We start from the raw sequence: 19,100 nt of genomic DNA, 5'->3' as shown, positions 1-19,100 counted from the left end.
CCTGGTTGTTGGTCGCCCGGAATCCAAATTGGAGTGCTTGCTCCAGAAAGAGGTCGCCCAACCCTTCCAGGACGACTCCTGCTCCACAGGCCGTTTTATTTGAGGAGCTTTCCACATATAGCGTCCACCCGCCCGGGAGGGTGGGCAGTGGTGTCAGTTCGGTCGAGAAATCGGCCAGGCACTGGGACTTGATGGCGCTCCTCGGTTCATAGCGTATGTCGAACTCGGACAATTCGACCGACCAACCTATCATTCTTCCTACAAGGTCCGGCTTAGATAAAATTTTAAAAATGAGATAGTCGGTCCTTACAATTTTTTAGTGGTTTTGGAAGTAGGGGCACATCCATCTCGCCGTGAGGACTAGGGCGAGGGCACCTTCTCGATCATATGGTATCACATCTCGACCGAGTGGAGGGTCCGACTGACAAAGTACACCGGCCATTCCTTGCCCTCGGACTCCTGTACCAGAGCGGCGTTGACTGCCTCCTCCGAGACTACCAAATACACCAGGATTGGGTGGTCGGGTCTCGGCTTCTGGATGACGGTGGGGGATGTGAGGAACTCCTTAAGCTGTTTGAAGATTTCTTCACATCGGTCATCCCAAACGAACTTGGTGCCCTTTTGGAGCAGCTGGACCATCGGTCTCGTTCTCTCGGCCAGGCGTGGGACGAATCTGGAGAGGGCAGTCAGGCGCCCCAGGAGTTGTTGTATCTCCTTGATGCTATTCGGACTTCTCATGCCAAGTATGGCCTGACATTTGTCGGGGTTAGTCTCTATCCCCCGGTGGGTAAGCATGAAGCCTAAAAACTTCCCCCCCTCAACCCTGAATGTGCACCTTTTGGGATTGAGCTTCATGTTGACCCCTTTAAGGGCTCTGAAGACCTTGTTCAGGTCCTTCAGATGTTGTTCGAAAGAGTCAGACTTTATGACTATGTCGTCCACGTATACCTCTACCGCTCGGCCGATTAGGCCTTTGAAGATTTTGTCCATGAGGCGCTGGTAGGTCACCCCCGCATTCTTGAGGCCGAACGGCATGACCTCGTAATAGTAGTTGGTTTCGGCCGTCATGAAGGTCGTCTTCTCCTTGTTCCTGGGGTGCATGCTTATCTGGTTATAGCCAGAGTAAGCGTCCAGGAAGCTCAGAATTTTGTGTCCAGCCGTCCCATCTACCAGGCGGTCAATGTTTGGAAGGGGATAGGTATCCTTCGGACATGCACGGTTGATGTTTCTGTAGTCGACGCACATCCTCTAGTTGCCATTCGGCTTGGTGAACATGATGACATTGGCAACCAAGTCGTGTATCGGGCCTCCCTTATGAATTCGACTGATAGGAGTTTCTCGACCTCTTCCTTTGCCGCTAGGCGCTTTTCATCGCTCAGATCCCTCTTTTTCTGGAAGATCGGCCGGGCTTTTTTGAATATTGACATTCGGTGGGTGATGACATCCGGGCTCACCCCTGGCATGTCGGCCGGTGTCCAGGCGAACATGTCCATATTCTTTTTCAGCCCGACGTGCATGATCTCGGCTTCGACAGCTGCCATGGCCGTTCCTACAGCGGTGTTGTGCTCTTCATCGAGGAGGGGTACTCTCCACAGCTCTTCTCTCGCCTCCAGTCTATCCTTGGCCGCCCGGGGATCGAGGTCCACCAACGCTACGGTTGGCTCGACTGTCCTCGACCAGTCCTTCCTGGGTGAGTAGTCCTTTCGGGAGGACTTTCTCACCCTGAGGGGAGAGGTGTCATTCCTTAAGGGTTCCACCCGGAGGCTCTCGGCGTAGCACTCTCGTGCTTCTTTCTGGTCCACGTGGACCGTGAGAATGTCCCCTGTCCTCGAAGGGAATTTCATTGTCAGGTGAGGGGTTGATACGATGGCCATCAGCCGGTTGATGGACGGTTGGCCGAGGAGGATATTGTAGGAGGTGTTGGCGTCGATGACCAGGTATCGGATTTTGATGGTCCTAGTATTCTTCCCTTCGTCGAAGGTGGTATAGAGCTCAATGTAGCCCTTGGTACCTACCCTCTCACTCGAGAACCCTACCACATGGTCGTCGTAGGGCATCATCTCAGTTCCGGCTATCTTCATGGCCTTGAACGTTTTCCAGTAGAGGATGTCTACCGAACTTCCTTGGTCCACGAGGGTCTTTCGGATGGTGAATCGGTCTATATCGACCGCTATTACCATCGGGTCGTCCTGTTGGCGGTAATCCACGCCCTTAAAGTCCTCGTTCGTAAAGGTGATGGGTGGCATCCTCGGCCGGAATGCCATCGTGTTTACGTGGTGCACCGCCCGCAGGTGCTTCTTCCGGGCGTTGTTGGTGCTCCCTCCCCTAGCGAAGCCGCCGACTATGGTGTTGATAACCTCCCTATTACCTCTTCTGTCGGCCTCCCTGGGAGGGTCGTCTCTTCGGGGAGGATCGTCCCTTACAGGCTGTCGTTCGTCTCTGTTATCTCGGTCATTTCGACCACGTTGTGGTGACCTCCTCCGCCGAGGTGGATCCACCCGGCGGGGTGTGTCTCGGCCGTTTCTAACAAACCAGCGGAGATGTCCGGCTTGGATAAGTTCCTCAATCTTATCCTTCAGAGCCTAGCACTCCTCGGTCGAATGCCCGCTGATTTGGTGATATTGACACTACTTCCTTCGGTCGACATTGTTTGGGTTGGCGACCTTCCTTGGAGGAGGGATTAACTCGGCGTTGAGGGCCTCGTCCAGAATCCTTCCCCTCTCGGTCATCAGGGGTGTGTATCTCGAGAATCGGATTGGTCGGTCCCGGTTGTCTCGGTGTCGGTCATTCCTTTGGCTCGGCCGCCCCTGACAGTCTTTCTCCTCCTTATTCTTATCTCCACTGGCCTCTGCCCGGGCCTGGTTACGGAACTCTCTGAGTTTTTCCAGCTGCTTGTATTTAGCAGCTCTCTTCCTCAGCTCGTCCAGGTTGTCGGCTGGCTGCATGCAGAGGTTGTCGGCTGGCTGCATGCAGAGGTTGTCAGCAAAGGGGCCTGGACATAGGGCTGTCGGCATGTGGTGCATGGCAACGTCCAGACTCAGGTTCCGGATGCTCATTGCCACCTTGCTGAACCTATCAACGAAGGTTCTTAGGGACTCTCCCTTCTCCTAGCGGATGCCTACCAAGGCGATGGAGGTCAGGTGGTGCGGCCGGCTGGTTGCGTACTGGGTTTCAAACTTTGTCACAAGTGTGGCAAAGTTGTAAATGGAGTTGGGTGAGAGCTTGGTGAACCAACTAAGGGTTTCTCCCTTTAAGGACGTAGGAAACACTCGACATAACACAGCGTCATCCGAGGTGTAGAGGCTCATATGGATGGTGTAAGCGTCCATATGCTCATCCGGGTCAATAGACCCATCATATCAGTCTCGGTTGAAACCCTTCCACTTCTCAGGCAGTGGGACTTCAATAATGGTGTTGGTGAAAGGATGTTGGCGGGTCGAGTCGGCCGTCACGGTCGTCCGGGCGGACCTTATCAGGCATGATTCGTCATCCATCTCGGTTTCCCGGGGAAGGGGTCGGCCTCTCGTCCCCTCAGCCACATCCGGGTTGGGGGGAGAGATGTAGGACTTTCCGACAACGTTCTTCGGTATGACAGAAGGTCCTCCCTCCCCTAGCTTCTTTTTCATCTCTTCGTTCTCCCTACGGAGAACCTGCAGCTCCTGCTCGTTCTTCTGGGCAGTCTCCTCGGTCTTTCTCCTCATCTCGGCCATCTCTCTCTAGAGAGACAACAGCAACATCGTCTGGTCGGCTTCACTCATTCTCTCCATGCTTCTGGTTGAGACCATCTACTTTTTTCCTTCAGCTAGTTTCTCTCGGCCCCACGGTGGGCGCCAATTGTTCCTACCAGGGAGATGGGACCTAGAGAACTATTGAAGTCTTCTACTTCTTCCTTCAGTCGGTCAGGTTGTTGGGTGATGAACTAGGGTTCTTCTCGTCCTCTTGCTTCTCCTTCGGCACTCGGTCTCGGTGAACATCGGATGGTGGGGGTACCTGCGAAGGCACTCCGATGCTCAAGTCAGTAAAGCGGGTGATCAGCACTCTGGCAGGTGAACAGTAATAAATGACGTACCTTTCTCCTTGAGATGTGTGCTATTTATATTATTCTAACGGGCTTACCTTATTGGGCCCGATTAGCGGAGTGGATCTCGCTTAGGGTTGTATTATCTAATTCTTAATAGCAGATTAGCTCCATTGACCTTGGTTTGAGCGTTAACAGTAGTATGGGTCGGCCGACCGGCCGTGGTGATGCTACTCGTCTCGACCAAGCTTACCTGGCTTCGGCCAAGTCTCTTAGGTATTGGTCGCCTCGGCCAAGACTTCGGCCAGATTCCCCTGGTCTCGGTCAGGTAGACCCGGTCTCGGGCAGCCAAATGGGTCTCGGTCAGGGGAGTCCACGTGTCGGTCTCGTCCATACCAGTACAAAAACCGAAAATAGAAGAGAGTGACAAAAGATACCCATAATGTGATCTGTTAGACAATCAGTGTTAAAATCCAAAAAAGTCTTTTAACATAATTAAGAACATTATTAATTAGAAAACAAGTCCATGAAAATTCTTGTAAAAAACTGAATCTTCAGCTCAGGTTCATCACTTCAATTACGTTTCTAAAACTAGTTAAACAGTACAACAAACTTAAGAGAGTAACTCTCTATAATTGCATTAAGAAACTGCCATTGTTGAGAAAACAGGATTTGTTAGTTCTTGTGTCATTGGTTACTTGATGTGTGTAGTGAAACTCAATTTGGAGTCTATGATGAAGTGGCATGGATGCTTTTAAGCCTTTCTTGACATCAACCTGAAGCTCTCTTATGGGAATTGCAGCCAAGAAGCTTTTTATGTACTCTTTGCATGACTCCTTGCCTCTACATATGATCCCCTCCCTTCTATCATTGCCCTCATTTGGTGTGACCATGAAAGATTCATCAACTGCATTTTCTTCTGAACCATTTATCTCCACTGCAACATTGAGAGGTTTTGGCTCCAATGCTTTCTTTTCCTTCTTAGCCAGTTTCTCAATTTTTGTGCTTGCATCAAATTTCAAGATGTAGGCCTGATTGCATCCTTCATGTAGTCTCTCCCCCAAAGTGTCAATAATGTAGTAAGCATCTTTCTCAACCTTTAGAACAAAAAAATGGTCATTCCAACTTACTATGTACACCAAAGGCTCCCAGCCATGTGAAGTTCTGATGCAGAATGGCTAATCTCCTCCCATATGCTATCAAAGGACATTGCACCATGAAGGAAGTCAAAACCTTCACTCTCAGGTTCCCCTGGAATGAAAAATCCAACGAAGGACTTTTCTGGGACTATAGATACTTGACGGATTTTGGCTTGTAGAACAGTTTCAAGATCAAAGTGTTTATCTGGAAACCTCTTTATGAAGTCCTTGTTCTCACATAGTGTTCTCCATTCTGATGATCCATCTCTAATCAGGGTATCAAATTCACACTTGATAGGCAACAAAACTTGATTCACTTTCAACCAATCAGCAACGAGAGCAACCAGGACAGCACATGCACTCTCCCCAGCAACATGTTCGCTCCTTTGATATATTGAAGTGAAAAAGATTTGGGCATGGAGCTTCATCTGTCCATCTCTGCTAATGACCTCTTTCTGCTCCCAACCCCCTACACTGAAACTCTTCTCCTCGAATTCAGGAACAAATGATTGACTAGTAGTGATACTATCTTGTATTTTATGGCACTGCAAGAAACATGTATACTTCAATTGCTTCAAATCTTGTTCTAAAATACAAGACAAGTAAAAATGGAACAAGAAAGACAAGTTGTGCTTATGATACATACCTTTCCACAAGTGTAATAATCAGAAGAGCTTAGCAGCTTACGATCATAATCAATATCATCTCCACCCTCTTCTCGATATTGTTTTTTCAGAAGTAGCTCCCCTTTCACCTTGGCTGATCTAAAGTGCAGTTTCCTTTTCCTCCAAGAAAGGATTCGATGTTTTGAGTTGTGATACTCAATCTGATCACATGTATTGTAGTTGTCAACACGTGCACCTCTATAATCTGATTTTTGGCTACTGTAGTGGATCCAGCACTCATCTTTACCATTAACAATTGAACTTGAATATGGTAATCCTCCTGCATAGTTCCCACAGGCCAGATTCTCATAGGTCAACGAATGTCTCTCACAAGAATCCTCCTCTGAGTTAATTGCAGCATCGTTATTCAGGGAATCTGCATCAGATGTAGACCTATATTCAAAATCCTCGCTTCTGTTGGAACTCCTACCATCACTTCCTTCATCTTTGGAACTTACCTTCTTGGCCCTTCCAGCTGATACATAATCAACAAAGATTTTTACTCTTCTCAGACCTGCTTTGAGTGTAGTATATTCGTCTTTATTTGTTGAGAGAGGTTCTACAGAACAAGGTAATGAAGGAGTAAACACTGTTGATCTTTGCACTGCATCCAAATATTCTTGAAGGGCATCCAGTTTTAGCAAACTAAGAGATAACTGAAAAGAAACACATATGATTATGGAATATCATTATCAATTGAGTTTTTTTTATACTATAACAATAAATTTATAAAAAATAATAAAAATTACTTTTAAAACTTATACAATATCAAAATTTTCATTAATTTCAGCGGGTGGTTTGATAAAAATAAATTCTGATCATCTTATAAAGAGTAGACTTTTAAGTTTCAACTTCACAATTAATTTTATAAAGTGAAATTTATATTCATTTATATATTATAATTAATTGCAAAGAAAATTAAAATGACAAAAAAGAAAAAGAGGAACATAAGAGAACTTACAGAAAGTGAGAGATTAGTGGTATCATTGGTGCCAGGGATATTCAAAGGAACTATAATTTTAGTGTCTTTATCCTCCTCAGCTGCAGGCACGTATTTAGCTAAGTTTATTGATGTAACACCAGCGACATAGCTCCTAATTTTGGGGCCTAACTTTGATACCTAACTAAGTGGAAATAAGAGTAGAGAAAATTCAAACTATAATGCTACTGGAGTATGCACCAGCATTGGTAATAACACTGTAAAAAAAGAGCACAGAAACAGAGGACATGAACTTTTTCTAAAAAAAACAAGAGTTATCAGACCCATAACTTTTTAATAGAGAATTATCATAATAAAATATTTTATGAATAAAAATAAATATTTTATCATAACAAAACTGAAATTTACTACTATTTAATCAGTCTATCCAAGCATCATAAAAATGGATAGCATTTGGTACAAGGGAATAGAACATATAGGACATCATGACATAAGCTTAAAAATTACATATATTTTAGTTCCAATAAGTTTAATTAGGAGCATAATTTTTCTGAATGAATTATGGGTAAAATACCTAATACATGCTTGTTTCCCTATATGCTATGACAACCCATGGTGTTATGTCTGTATTTATTAAAGTTCATATACAAACTTGATGAAAAAATCTTCTAGATTAAATGGTTTTTTTTACCTTTGACTAATTTTCATTTTCCTTTTGAATGACCATTTCTGCAAAAAGGGTGCAAGTAAAAGAACGATTTTGCTAAAATTGTTCAAAAAAATTCCTCAAATCATGCTTCACAAATGTGCAGGCAAGGAATGTCAAAAGCATTTTAGCATGGTTCCTTCATGTTCTAAGTCTAGCATCTACCAAGCGTATCTAGTCCCAAACCCAAATGAAGTTCAATTGTAGCCAAAGAACATCAAGAGATGAAACACCACCAGAACTAGGTAAGGCACTGTAGTGTTGTTACTGCTTAAAAAAAGACCAATGATGAACAAAATATACATTATATAAGAGGACAAATTCAATGTTCAAACCAAGACAATAAGAGTAGCACTGCAGTGTAGACTAATGGGAAGGAAAAGTCTGTTCTGGGGTTACACGTTAAGCAAAAGTTTGTATCTTTTCAGCAAGGGTTGTCAGTGATTGAGTAAAGTTCACACTCACAAGGTTCTGAAACAGAATGAGAGAGAGAGGGAGGAATGGTTGTGAAAAACGGTTGAAAACTTTTTGAGGGTGAAAATTTTGGAGGTACAAAGAATTCGGTATTGGAAAAGAATATATAAGGTTTTTGTGAGAAAGTGACAGCAAGATTCTGAAAATCCAAGGGTAGACAGCAGAGACAGGTTGTTCATACACAGTTGGAAATTGGAGTGAGTGGAGTCACACAGTGCCGGCCCGCCACTCAAACTCTTTCCACCTATGTTCCAGCAAACTACCATTATATGCATTTTCCCAATTTTACAATTCACTCTTGCTGTAACACCCCAAAACCAAAATGACAAAACTCATCTTCTAATCTCTTTCTTCCCCAATGTCTTTGCTGAAACTTATGTTTTCATTAACATCTTCTGATTATCATCTGTAGGAACATTTTCTCAACTTTTATATCTAAGCATAGTCATTTTTTTATCCTGATTCAGCTACAAGATTACAAGCTCTTGTTTGCTTATGGTGTCTTATGGATTAAAGCTTTGAGTTACAGGGTGGAGTTAATGTTTTTAAAAACCCAAACAATTAAGATTTCATATGAAATTATTTTTAAGAAAAAAATTAATTCATTTTTTCTTAAATTATAATTAATCTTTATATATTATATATTTTTTTATAAATTAACTTATGTATAAACTAATTTTACTTTTTATTTTTTTATGTTTAAGAAAATAATTTCAATTTTCTTCTATTTTTTTTTCTTCAAATAACTCCAAAAAAGTCCTAAATTAGTATGAGCTTTTTAGATGCAGTTTCTGATTCAGGTACATAGGTTCGTTTTGTTCTTCAAAAAGCTCCGTTGGGTCGAACCCAACACTAAACTCAACCACAAACTTGAGGGGCTGTCACAGTTTCACTTTCAACCTATCAATTGTAGTAAATTTTATTTCAATATATATTTTCTTTTCATTTAGACATATTCAACAATGCATGATTATGATTTGTTTTCATTTTTTTAAAAGAAATTGCTTTATTTTTCTTTGGTGTGTTGTGTATGATAGATGATGATTGGAATTATGGTCATTTTTAATTAATATTCATGTTTTAAAAATTGGATCAGTTTGGCTCAATCATGAACTAGATTAGTGGATTATAAGTTAAACTAATGAACTACTGAGTTCTAAACATGAGAATAAAAGCTGTGGAAATAAGGAAATGTAACAAATAAAATGTGCCCAACAATATTTATTTATAATTTTGTAATAAACTTAAGAATAACATTTCCACTTTCATATTTGATGGAGTGTTCAAAGGGAGCTGGAAGGGTTACAGAGGCGTTCCCCCACACCAAGTAAGAATTCCGCATACTGATTATTTGTGAGCAGACCACATAGTTGACGCAAAAATTCCTGTCGAACATCATTCGCCTGTTTAACAACAAACCATGTTAAATGTTAAAGTGTTTCAAACAAATTGTTATTACCACTTTTTAAAATCAAACTAATACCAAAAACAATTATGATATAGAAAAATTGTATTCAATGCATGCATGCATGCATGCATTCATTACCTGCTTTAGAAATCTCATGTGTTGTGGGGCACACGTCAGTTTGAGTCCTTTGTCACCTTCTGTTGTTGTTGCAGTATGAAGGATTTGGTGAAGTTTGTCCATGCCTCGTGCAAGAGCATATTCTACTTGTTCACTTGATTGTACAAAATTCCAAATATCAGAAAGTTGCTGCTGAGAACACGAATGTTGAAGTTGAGGCAAAATAACCTGTTTCCAAGGCAGACATTATGAAGCATATAGATATTGTGGTCATTTTTTTCTCATTTTCTTTCCATGCATGAGAATTTTACGAGACAAGCTTTACCTGAAGCAGTTGAGAAGGGCGAAATCCACCAATCCACCATAGACTGCGTTCAGCTGTTGTGCACCAAGTCGCAGCAGAAGCAACATTAATGCTGACATCAAAATTTGCAGCACTTGTTTTCTTCTCCGAGAGTTCAAAATAGTGCTTCATAACTATGTCTATAAGAAACACTAGTTTGTCATCAACAACTTCATCATTTAAAGCACTCCGTATCTCACAAATAAGTCTGTTATGTTTTTCCAACCAACGTCCATTTGTCACAAATGTTGTGTTTCCTGCGGAATTCTTAACTTCAGTTGGTTTTGTAATTGCTGCAACGACTTATAATGGAAACAGATAACGAACAAAAGAATAATACAAGTCACCACAAGAGGCATAAGTTTCCATTTTCGAATGAAAGTTACTTTACATCTTTTACATCTTATATCATACAAATATATTTTAGTACTGACTATTCTATAAGTTAATCTTATCAGTGATCATTAACTATACCACTATTCTTGCTAATTACATTATTATTATATTTTATCATGGATTAATCTCATTTCTATGTAAGTTTTCCATTAAAATCCTAGAAGGTTTTTGACATTAAAACTTAAGTTGCCAAAAAAATGGAACAGCATTAACTTTATAATTGTTCTTACCATCAATTCTGAAGATTTTTTCTTTAGCATCAACCACATTCTTAGGCTTATCTGCTAAAAATCTGCTGCCCTGATTGGACTGGTTGGATGAACTCATGATTTTCTTTCAACTGGTAACAGAATGGCAACCAGTTAGCATTCAATTTCTGAATGCATTGATGAAAATGGGATGAAGAATGCAAGGTGAATATATATATCAACAAAAAGGAAAAAGAGACCACTGTTCACAAGGAAGGACACCAAGAACAGTGCAACCCTTTTGTCTTCTTTTTTTTATACCTAACACAAACAAACCCACTTAATAACACGACACCACAACATGTATTATTAACCCTTTAATGCCTTCATACATAGATTTATTGAATATTTAGAAATGAACCAACCATTAGCCACCATCTTAGTACACTTTTGGCCTTTCAAACCATCAGGGGACAAAAGTACTGATGTGGAAAATCTGTACTCTATCATCATTTTAACACCAATAATTCCATTTCGAGGAGGTAGATTCCCATTGAAACTACTGATGTGGCTCTGTGACTCACTTTCTCCACTTTTTATTATTATCTAGGTATCATCCAACTTGTCTAGATTCTTGAATCGTCACTGAATCTTCCTTTTGCCTTTAAATAAATAAAACTTATTAATCTTATCTCACGTGGAGAAAAGAGAACACTATGCTTTTCATATGGCCTCCTTCTTGAGTAAGAAATTAAATTTTTAAATGACAAACAAATAGTGCATATTTTTTACAGAATAAAATTTAAAGGAGGGGTTAATGGAAGTTTGAAACTGTTATATCGTACGTGAAATGCTATTTTATTTCACTTTATCAAATCAAAAGAAAGGAAGAAAGAAAGGCTTTTTGAAACAAAATTAAAAGTTGATGCAATAGACAAGGCCATAATTAAGAAGTAGGATTTTAAATTTAACTCAATCTTACATCGGTTTAGAAGATGAGGTGTGCACTCACTTATATACCTTGACACTTGTTTAGAAGATGAGGTGTACACTCACTTATATATAGCATGAAGTATCATGTAAGATTTCCAACACACTTCACAAGCTGAAATCTTCTAACTTGTCCGTAAAACCATATATTTATGAGTGGTCGAAGTGAACGAATAAGTCCAACAAACTTTCGTTATGAGAAACTTTATTGTTAAAGGAAATAGAGAAAGAGAGAGAGAGAGAGAGAGAAAGATACAGTGAAAAATATGATATTATATTATGCATATAAGATGCCTGGTGCATGGGTATATATATACAGATGGAAGTAGTTAACTATAGTAACCGAAGCATATTCTAACTGCCTAATACCCTCCCCTTAAAGTTATGGTTTCACAATAACCATAATTTTACGATGAAAGTTAATAAAAGAAGGCCCAGAGATTGCCTTTGTAAAGGCATCCGCAACCTGAAAACGAGCAGGAAGATGGAGTAGTTTGACAAATTGTGTTTGAGCGTAGTATCTGACAAAGTGACGATCCAGTTCCAAGTGTTTTGTACGAGAGTGTATAATGGGATTTGCACTGAGTAAAACATCACCCAGGTTATTAGAGAACAGTTTGGCTTGGCTAGTGGATATGAACAGTTCATGAAGAAGAGAATGAATTCAAATGACTTCAGTGAGAACAATTGCTATGCTTCGATACTCTACCTATGTACTGCTCCTTGAGACAACTTTCTGTTTATGAGAGGGTCATGTAATAAGATTAGCTCCAAGATAAACACAATACCCAGTTGTAGATTTGCGATCGTCGACGTCGCTTCCCTAATCTGTGTCACTGAATGCGAGAATGTCCATGGATGGACTGCTTCTGATAAGCAACCCATGAGCAGTGGTTCCAGCAAGGTATCTGAGGATACGTTTGACTGCCTTCTAGTGGTGTTCCTGTGGATTTTGCATAAATTGGCAGGCTTTGTTTACAACATAGGAGAGCTTGGGACGTGTGACGAGGATGTACTAAAGGGCACCAACAACAGAACGGTATAAAGAGGGATCTTGAACAGCAGGAGATGCATCTTTGGAGAGACGAAGTGCAAATTGCATGGGAGTGGGTACAGGGTGAGCATCTGTCATATGAGTGCACTGAAGAAGATCATTGATATATCTGGTTTGAGAAAGAAGAATATTGCCATCTTTAATGTGTTCAACTTCGATGCCAAGAAAGTAGTGGAAATGACCTAAGTCTTTGAGTGCAAAGAAGGAGCCAAGTCGTTGTATTAAGGCTTGAATTTGAGTAGGTGAAGACCCTGTAACGACAATGTCATCAGCATAAATTAAAATGAAGATAGTGAAAGATTGATGAAACTTAACAAATAGAGATGTATCACTCTTAGTAGAAATAAAACCAAATGATTCTAAAGTGGGACGTAGCTTTTCAAACCATGAGCGTGGTGCTTGCTTCAGGCCGTATATAGCTTTCTGTAACTTGCACACGAGGTTGGGAGATGAAGATTCGAATCCTGGGGGCTGCTACATGTACACATCTTTGCGAAGATCACCATTTAAGAAGGCATTGTTAACATCAATTTGATGTATGGGCCATGCAACAGACACAACGTGGGAGAGGACAACACATATGGTTGTTGGCTTGACAACGGGGCTATAGATTTCAGTGTAGTCGGTACCTGTAGTTTGACTGAATCCTTTGGCAATAAGACGTGCCTTGTGCCTCTGGAATGAGCCATCAGCATTATACTTGATTTTAAAAACCCACTTGCAGCCAACGACTTTGGATCTGTTGGGAAGAGTCGTGAAAAGCCAAGTTTGGTTTTGAATAAGTGCATTATATTCATCACGCATAACTTGAATCCAGTGTGGTGAGTGAAGAGCTTCAGTGACAATGGTAGGAATAAAAGAGTGCATATCAATGTTAGTGGTGAAAGCTTTGGGTTTAAAAATACCTGTTTTGGACCGTGTTATCATAAGATGATTATTTGTGTGTGGATCATTGGAAGAAGAAGTAGAAGAGGGAGATTCTATTATGGTAGTTAGATTATTATCAATATCATTAGTGGGTGGAGGTGTGGAGATAGATGTAGAATGACGAGGAAGAACAAATGAGGGTTGCGAAAGAATTAAAGGAATAGGCGGTGGATGAGAAGTAGGAATGTCATTGACCGGAGGTTGGATAAAATTGTATTGTGATAGATTATAAGGAAATAAATCTTGCTGAAAAACAACATGACGATAGATGTAAATTTTGCCAGATGAAGAAAGACAGATGTAGCCACGGTTGTGTATGCTATATCTAAGAAAAATACAACATGAAGAGCGAAAATCTAGTTTGTGTTTGTTATAGGGTCGAAGAAGAGGATAGCAAGCACAACCAAAGGTGCGTAAAAGAATATAGTCAGAGGCATTGGGGAAAAGAAGAGAATGAGGGGATTTGTTACCCAGAACAGGGGAGGGGAGAAGGTTAATGATGTGCGCAACTGTCATGAAAGCTTCACCCCAGAACTTGATAGGTAAGGTAGCAACAGAGAGAAAAGTGAGCCCCATATCAATAATGTCTCTATGCTTTCTTTCTATAGATCCATTTTGTTCATGTGTGTGAGGGCATATGAAACGATGATGGATGCCAAAATCAGTGGTGAACTGTTTGAAACTTAGAAATTCTTTAGCGTTGTCAGTTTGTATAGCTTTTAGTTTATATCCAATTTGATTTTCAGCAAAGATCTTAAAACGGGATAAAGCAATAGAAGCATGAGATTTATGGGAAATAAGAAACAACCATGTATAACGACTATAAGCATCTAGAAACGGAATATAATATCTTGAGCCATTGGAGACACAAACAGGTGAGGGTCCCCAAATGTCAATGAAAAACAATTGTAAAGGTGCAGTGTAATGTCTAGTAGACACATGGAAAGGTAGCTGATGTGACTTACCAATCACACAAGCATTACAAAACTGCTTCTTAGAAGTATACTGTATATTACAGGTTTTTAAAACATGTTGAACAACAGAAAAACTACTGTGCCCAATTCTACTATGCTAGAGTTGTAAAGGAGGAACATGCGATTTGTAGGAAGCATGGTGAGCAGTGTAAGATAATGAAGCAGTGGAAGAAGGAAAAACATATAGACCATCCTTAAGAAATCTTTGAAGTAAGATTTGGTGTGTGTCTTGATGTTTAACAAAGCATGAGTGAGGGTAAAATTCAAAGTAAACATTATTATCTTTTGTAAATTGGGCAACACTAATGAGATTTTTGGTGATATGAGGAACATGAAGCAGATTACGTAGAAGAAATTTGATGTTTGTTTTTGGTACAACATAGAAAGCAGAGCTAGTGTGTATTATGTGCATACCTTGGTCGTTGCCAACCTTTAAAGTTTTGGATCCATGATAAGGTGATTTGGTGTGAAAAACTGAGGAATCTTTTGTTATATGATTTGAAGCTCCACTGTCAGGGTACCAAAGAGGATCCTCAATGGTGGAAGGTGCACCTAGAATGGATGGAGCACAGTCATCATCTGCTAAGAACGAAGATTGTGATACATTAGCTGTGTAAGAAGAATGGATAGGAGGATCATACCTATGCCAACAAGTATCAGTAGTGTGGCCTTGCTTTGGATCCATGATAAGGTAATTTGGTGTGAAAAACTGAGGAATCTTTTGTTATATGATTTGAAGCTCCACTGTCAGGGTACCAAAGAGGATCCTCAATGGTGGAAGGTGCACCTAGAATGGATGGAGCACAGTCATCATCTGCTAAGAACGAAGATTGTGATACGTTGGCTGTGTAAGAAGAATGGATAGGAGGATCATACCTACGCCAACAAGTATCAGTAGTGTGGCCTTGTTTGTGTCAGATCTGACAATGCGGTATTGAAGAATTCCATGGTGCAGGAGGACGAAAGATGGGTCGTGATTCAGGGAAAGAGTTCACCGAGGTGGAATGTGAAGAACGATTATGTGTGTGACCACCACGATAGGCTTTGTGTTGAAAACTGGGCTTCTTGTTCGGACGAGGAGAAGACCATGATGTAGAAACGTGCTTTGCTTGAATAATGGAGTTTTGCAAGAATTTGTGTTTTTCAAACCTTTCTTCTTGAGCAAGGAGTAGAGACTCGAGCTCATCAGCAGTGTATGGTTCAGATCGAGAGAGAATAGCGGTGATGAAACCATCATATTCTTCCGAGAGACATCGAGGATTGCATCAATGTGTTCCGCAGTGGAAATGCAGGCACCTATAGCAGAAAGGGAGTCAACAGTCTTCTTGATATCAAGAAGATAGTTGGTAATGTTTCTGTCGTTCTTTGGTGTGTGAAGAAGAAGATGCAGCTTTTTGATGGTGGCCCTGGTGTGAGATGCGTAATATGTTGACAGGCGGTTCCAAATGGCAGCAAAAGTGTCTAAACCTACCATTTCTGTTAAAATGGAGGATGACATTGAGGCAAGTAACTAGGTTACAAGTAACTGGTCTTGCTTATGATGAAGTAGAAAAACAGGGTTTTCAGTGGGTTCTTGATCTTGGTCGTTAGAGGGAAGAAACTTTGATGGAATATTAGTGCCATCAAGAAGATGCATGAGATCTAGACCTCAGAGGGTGGCAAAGATCTGTTGTTTCCAGATCAAAAAGTTTTCATTCGTGAGTTTGAGTGTAATCAGGGTGGAAAAATGATGTAAGGAGGATAAAGCCATGGGTGAGTTGGGTTGCAAAAAAACAGAGGAAGAGGTAACTGAGGGAGAAGAAAGAACAAAAGTCATGAAAGAGAGAAAGCTCTGTAAAACATGTTAAAGGAATTAGAGAAAGAAAGATTCAGTTAAAAATATGATATTATATTTTGCATATAAGATAGTGCATGGGTATATATATATATGGAAATAGTTACAACTATAGTAAACGAAACATATTCTAACTGTCTAATATTTATATAACTCTGATATCATATTAAAAGATTTGACTTTAAACCTAACTTGGTCTTATAAAAATAATTTATAAGATGAAATTTTCACCTAATTATATCCTATTAAATTTTATACTAACTCGTAAAAGTTAAAAACAGAAATACCTGACAAATTTAACAAAGTAAACAATGGTGGAGTAATTACATAACCTAGAGTGTTGAAAATGGTATTAGTGACAAACTTGCTTCTCACATAAGTATTCAGGTCTTTATTTTCTACCAAACTTCCATGTGTAAATGTAATTAGTGGTGAACATGACTGAAGATTTTAGAAAGGTGAGTGGATTAGCACTTTCAAACCTTTTTTTTACTGTTACGTATAGAGAGTGTTCAAGAGGTAGTGCAGTGCTTACTCGATTTTGGTAGTGTTAGGAAAAACAATATCCTTTGAAAAATTTATCAATAAGATTTTAATAAAATATTATTTACGCAAATTTATTTAATTTAAAATACACATATTTAATTAATTTATTTATGTTATGTAATAGTTATTTTTAAATCGAGAAGTTCAATAATTCAATTGTGGTTCAACAAGTATATTATAATGCATGAAATCATATTAAAGAATCTTAACCTTTAACACTAAAACTAAATAATAAAATCTAATTTTAATTATAAATTTAACATTCCAAATGTATACAAACTAGTATCTTCACCTCTGCAACGGAAATATTTTAAATATTTTATATTTATTTAAATGATAATATTAGAATTTAAAATAATTAATAAATTACATATATTTAAATAAATTTATTTTTCTAAAATGTAATATTTTAAATTATAATATTAGTTATACAATAATTTATAAGTTTAAATTAAATGAATTAAGAATCAATATAAATGTAAAATATATATAATTATTATATTAAAATCACAATATAGAAAAAATTGAAGATTAATAATATTTTAAAATACTTATAACACGATAAAATAAAATGAATAATAGTTAATCGCACTATCATATTTTTAAAATTATAAACTTAATTTGTAATATTATAATATTAAATTTTTATTAGAGGTAGAATATACGTTTACTGTGAAATGATAAACTTTTATGAGCCAACACCTAAATCCAATCCAGCAGAACACATTATATGTCTAAAAATACACCATAGGAATGATGTTCATATTTTCTTTGTATTCAAATGATGGAAGTTTTTGGAAATTACAATTATACTAAATAAATTACTATTTTGGATTATAAATGATAAGTATAAACAACCATAGAAAAGAACATCATTTCATTATCAAAATAATGAAATAGTTATATAAGATCTATAAAATACAAAAGTAATAAAAACACATGAACTAAATATACCTTTTATTTAAACATTCTTCGTAATCAAATGAGCTCGGATATGTTATTTTCATATATGTATGTTTAATTCATTTGATACCTGCAAAAATAAAGCATTAGTAATCTTTTAGATACAATGTTCATGACAGACTAATGAAGAAAGTAATTTTAAAAATGATATATTCATGTAGCTTCCTTATACATGTTAACCACGTAGAAAATAGTAAACAAAAGCAGCAAGCCAAAACTTAAATTATATACTTGTACATGTATGCATAATTTTGGGAAACTCTGTATGTTGTTTTCATATTATTAAATAAAGACTTTTGACATAGTAATTGTCACATAATCCATCATGTCTTGAATTATAGGAAATATTATTAGAGAATAATGCAACAAGTTCACTACTTTTGACCAACTCTATTTAACACTCAATCCATACATCAATTTCATGGAAAATGTAAAATAATTTCCAAAAACAAAAGAAGTGAGATGTATTGTTAAATTTAAAGTTTGATAGCAAAAGAAATACTCAGGAAAAGAATAGAACATACTAAAGAAAATACAAAATGGACTACATAACAACTTTTCTTTAGGTGCTATAATATGGGTGTTGATCAATATTGTATTTAATGTCAACACATCTCAATTTCCACAACATGTTAAGTGCATTATTGCAAAAAAGTAAAAAATAAAAGAGAAATCTCAATATAACCATAAACAATTAATAAAATCATGGAACTATTTAAAATTATGATGAATGATTAAGTACCTGTCATAGTTTTTGTCTCATTAGTTTAAAGAAATATATAACTGAAGTTAATACTTATAGAATCTTCCTATACAATGAAATAGAGATAAAAAAAAAACATATTAAAAGTTTGATCACTTTATTTAGTGAAAAATATTATAATACAGAAACTAATATAATTCAATTATATACCATAATACTTTAGATGTAAAATTTAGAAAAAAAAATACAATGATATTGGTTAACAATTGCAAATTATTTCTACAATAAAAAGGTAAATGGATAATCTTGTTAGTTATTTTTTCATCTAAAAAAAGGATGTGATATCAAACATATTGATTAGCAATTAAATATTTTGCTGATTTTAACTATTTGTTATTTTTTTATCATTTTTTTTCTTTAGATTAATTGGTGAAGTATTGATCAAAATACTTAATCGTTTCACCAAAATTTTGATTAGAATATTTTAGTCCAAATTTTAGAACACAAGTATGAATGTATATGAGATGCATATGTAGTAACAAACTTGTTTTTCCTAGTATTAGAATTAAATCTGTTAATTGTTATGATAAATAATTAAGATTAAAATATACAAATAATCTAGTCTTTTAAAAAGTTACATCTCTTATGTGTTTATGAGATATAATTAATTTCACAATAACTTTTTATGCAATATTTAAAAATAAATAGTAATGAT

At 38.0% G+C, this 19,100-nt stretch overlaps 2 protein-coding genes and 1 non-coding gene across 5 annotated transcripts; all 3 read right to left on the bottom strand.

The window, feature by feature from the left end:
• Nucleotides 1-393: 393 nt before the first annotated feature.
• On the bottom strand, nucleotides 394-2,264 carry LOC137829244 (uncharacterized). The gene is made up of 2 exons (XM_068636043.2): nucleotides 1,455-2,264; nucleotides 394-1,107 (listed from the first exon to the last, which is right to left on the bottom strand). Exons 1-2 carry the CDS (start codon nucleotides 2,262-2,264, stop codon nucleotides 394-396), a joined length of 1,524 nt encoding a protein of 507 aa, XP_068492144.2.
• A 2,220-nt stretch (nucleotides 2,265-4,484) lies between these two features.
• LOC137829243 (uncharacterized) lies at nucleotides 4,485-7,089 on the bottom strand. The gene is made up of 4 exons (XR_016523199.1): nucleotides 7,072-7,089; nucleotides 6,784-6,978; nucleotides 5,804-6,478; nucleotides 4,485-5,702 (listed from the first exon to the last, which is right to left on the bottom strand). It is a non-coding gene; the product is annotated as an uncharacterized LOC137829243 (transcript).
• Nucleotides 7,090-9,136: 2,047 nt separating this feature from the next.
• On the bottom strand, nucleotides 9,137-10,742 carry LOC137828268 (transcription factor TGA4). Of its 3 annotated transcripts, none has more exons than XM_068634759.2 (4): nucleotides 10,437-10,742; nucleotides 9,793-10,067; nucleotides 9,489-9,695; nucleotides 9,137-9,345 (listed from the first exon to the last, which is right to left on the bottom strand). In XM_068634759.2, exons 1-4 carry the CDS (start codon nucleotides 10,531-10,533, stop codon nucleotides 9,226-9,228), a joined length of 699 nt encoding a protein of 232 aa, XP_068490860.1. In that variant the 5' UTR covers nucleotides 10,534-10,742; the 3' UTR covers nucleotides 9,137-9,225. The 3 variants fall into 3 exon arrangements, with proteins under 3 accessions (XP_068490860.1, XP_068490859.1, XP_090161234.1); XM_068634758.2 differs by having other exon boundaries at nucleotides 9,793-10,112; nucleotides 10,437-10,609; XM_090305108.1 differs by having other exon boundaries at nucleotides 9,793-9,950; nucleotides 10,437-10,607.
• Nucleotides 10,743-19,100: the final 8,358 nt, after the last annotated feature.

The sequence above is a fragment of the Phaseolus vulgaris genome, chromosome 7 (assembly GCF_051622355.1).
Source record: "Phaseolus vulgaris cultivar YP4 chromosome 7, ASM5162235v1, whole genome shotgun sequence".
In the NCBI taxonomy this organism is placed as follows: Eukaryota; Viridiplantae; Streptophyta; class Magnoliopsida; order Fabales; family Fabaceae; genus Phaseolus; species Phaseolus vulgaris.
This window is presented reverse-complemented; position numbering and strand designations above follow the sequence as displayed.

Coding starts and splice junctions, on each gene's coding strand:
- LOC137829244 (XM_068636043.2), bottom strand. CDS start 2,264: ATGGCATTCCGGCCGAGGATGCCACCCATCACCTTTACGAACGAGGAC. Junction 1,108..1,454: donor CACCGGCCGACATGCCAGGG/GTGAGCCCGGAT, acceptor GGCTATAACCAG/ATAAGCATGCACCCCAGGAA.
- LOC137828268 (XM_068634758.2), bottom strand. CDS start 10,533: ATGAGTTCATCCAACCAGTCCAATCAGGGCAGCAGATTTTTAGCAGAT. Junction 9,696..9,792: donor GCCCTTCTCAACTGCTTCAG/GTAAAGCTTGTC, acceptor CCTTGGAAACAG/GTTATTTTGCCTCAACTTCA. Junction 9,346..9,488: donor ACATGAGATTTCTAAAGCAG/GTAATGAATGCA, acceptor GTTGTTAAACAG/GCGAATGATGTTCGACAGGA.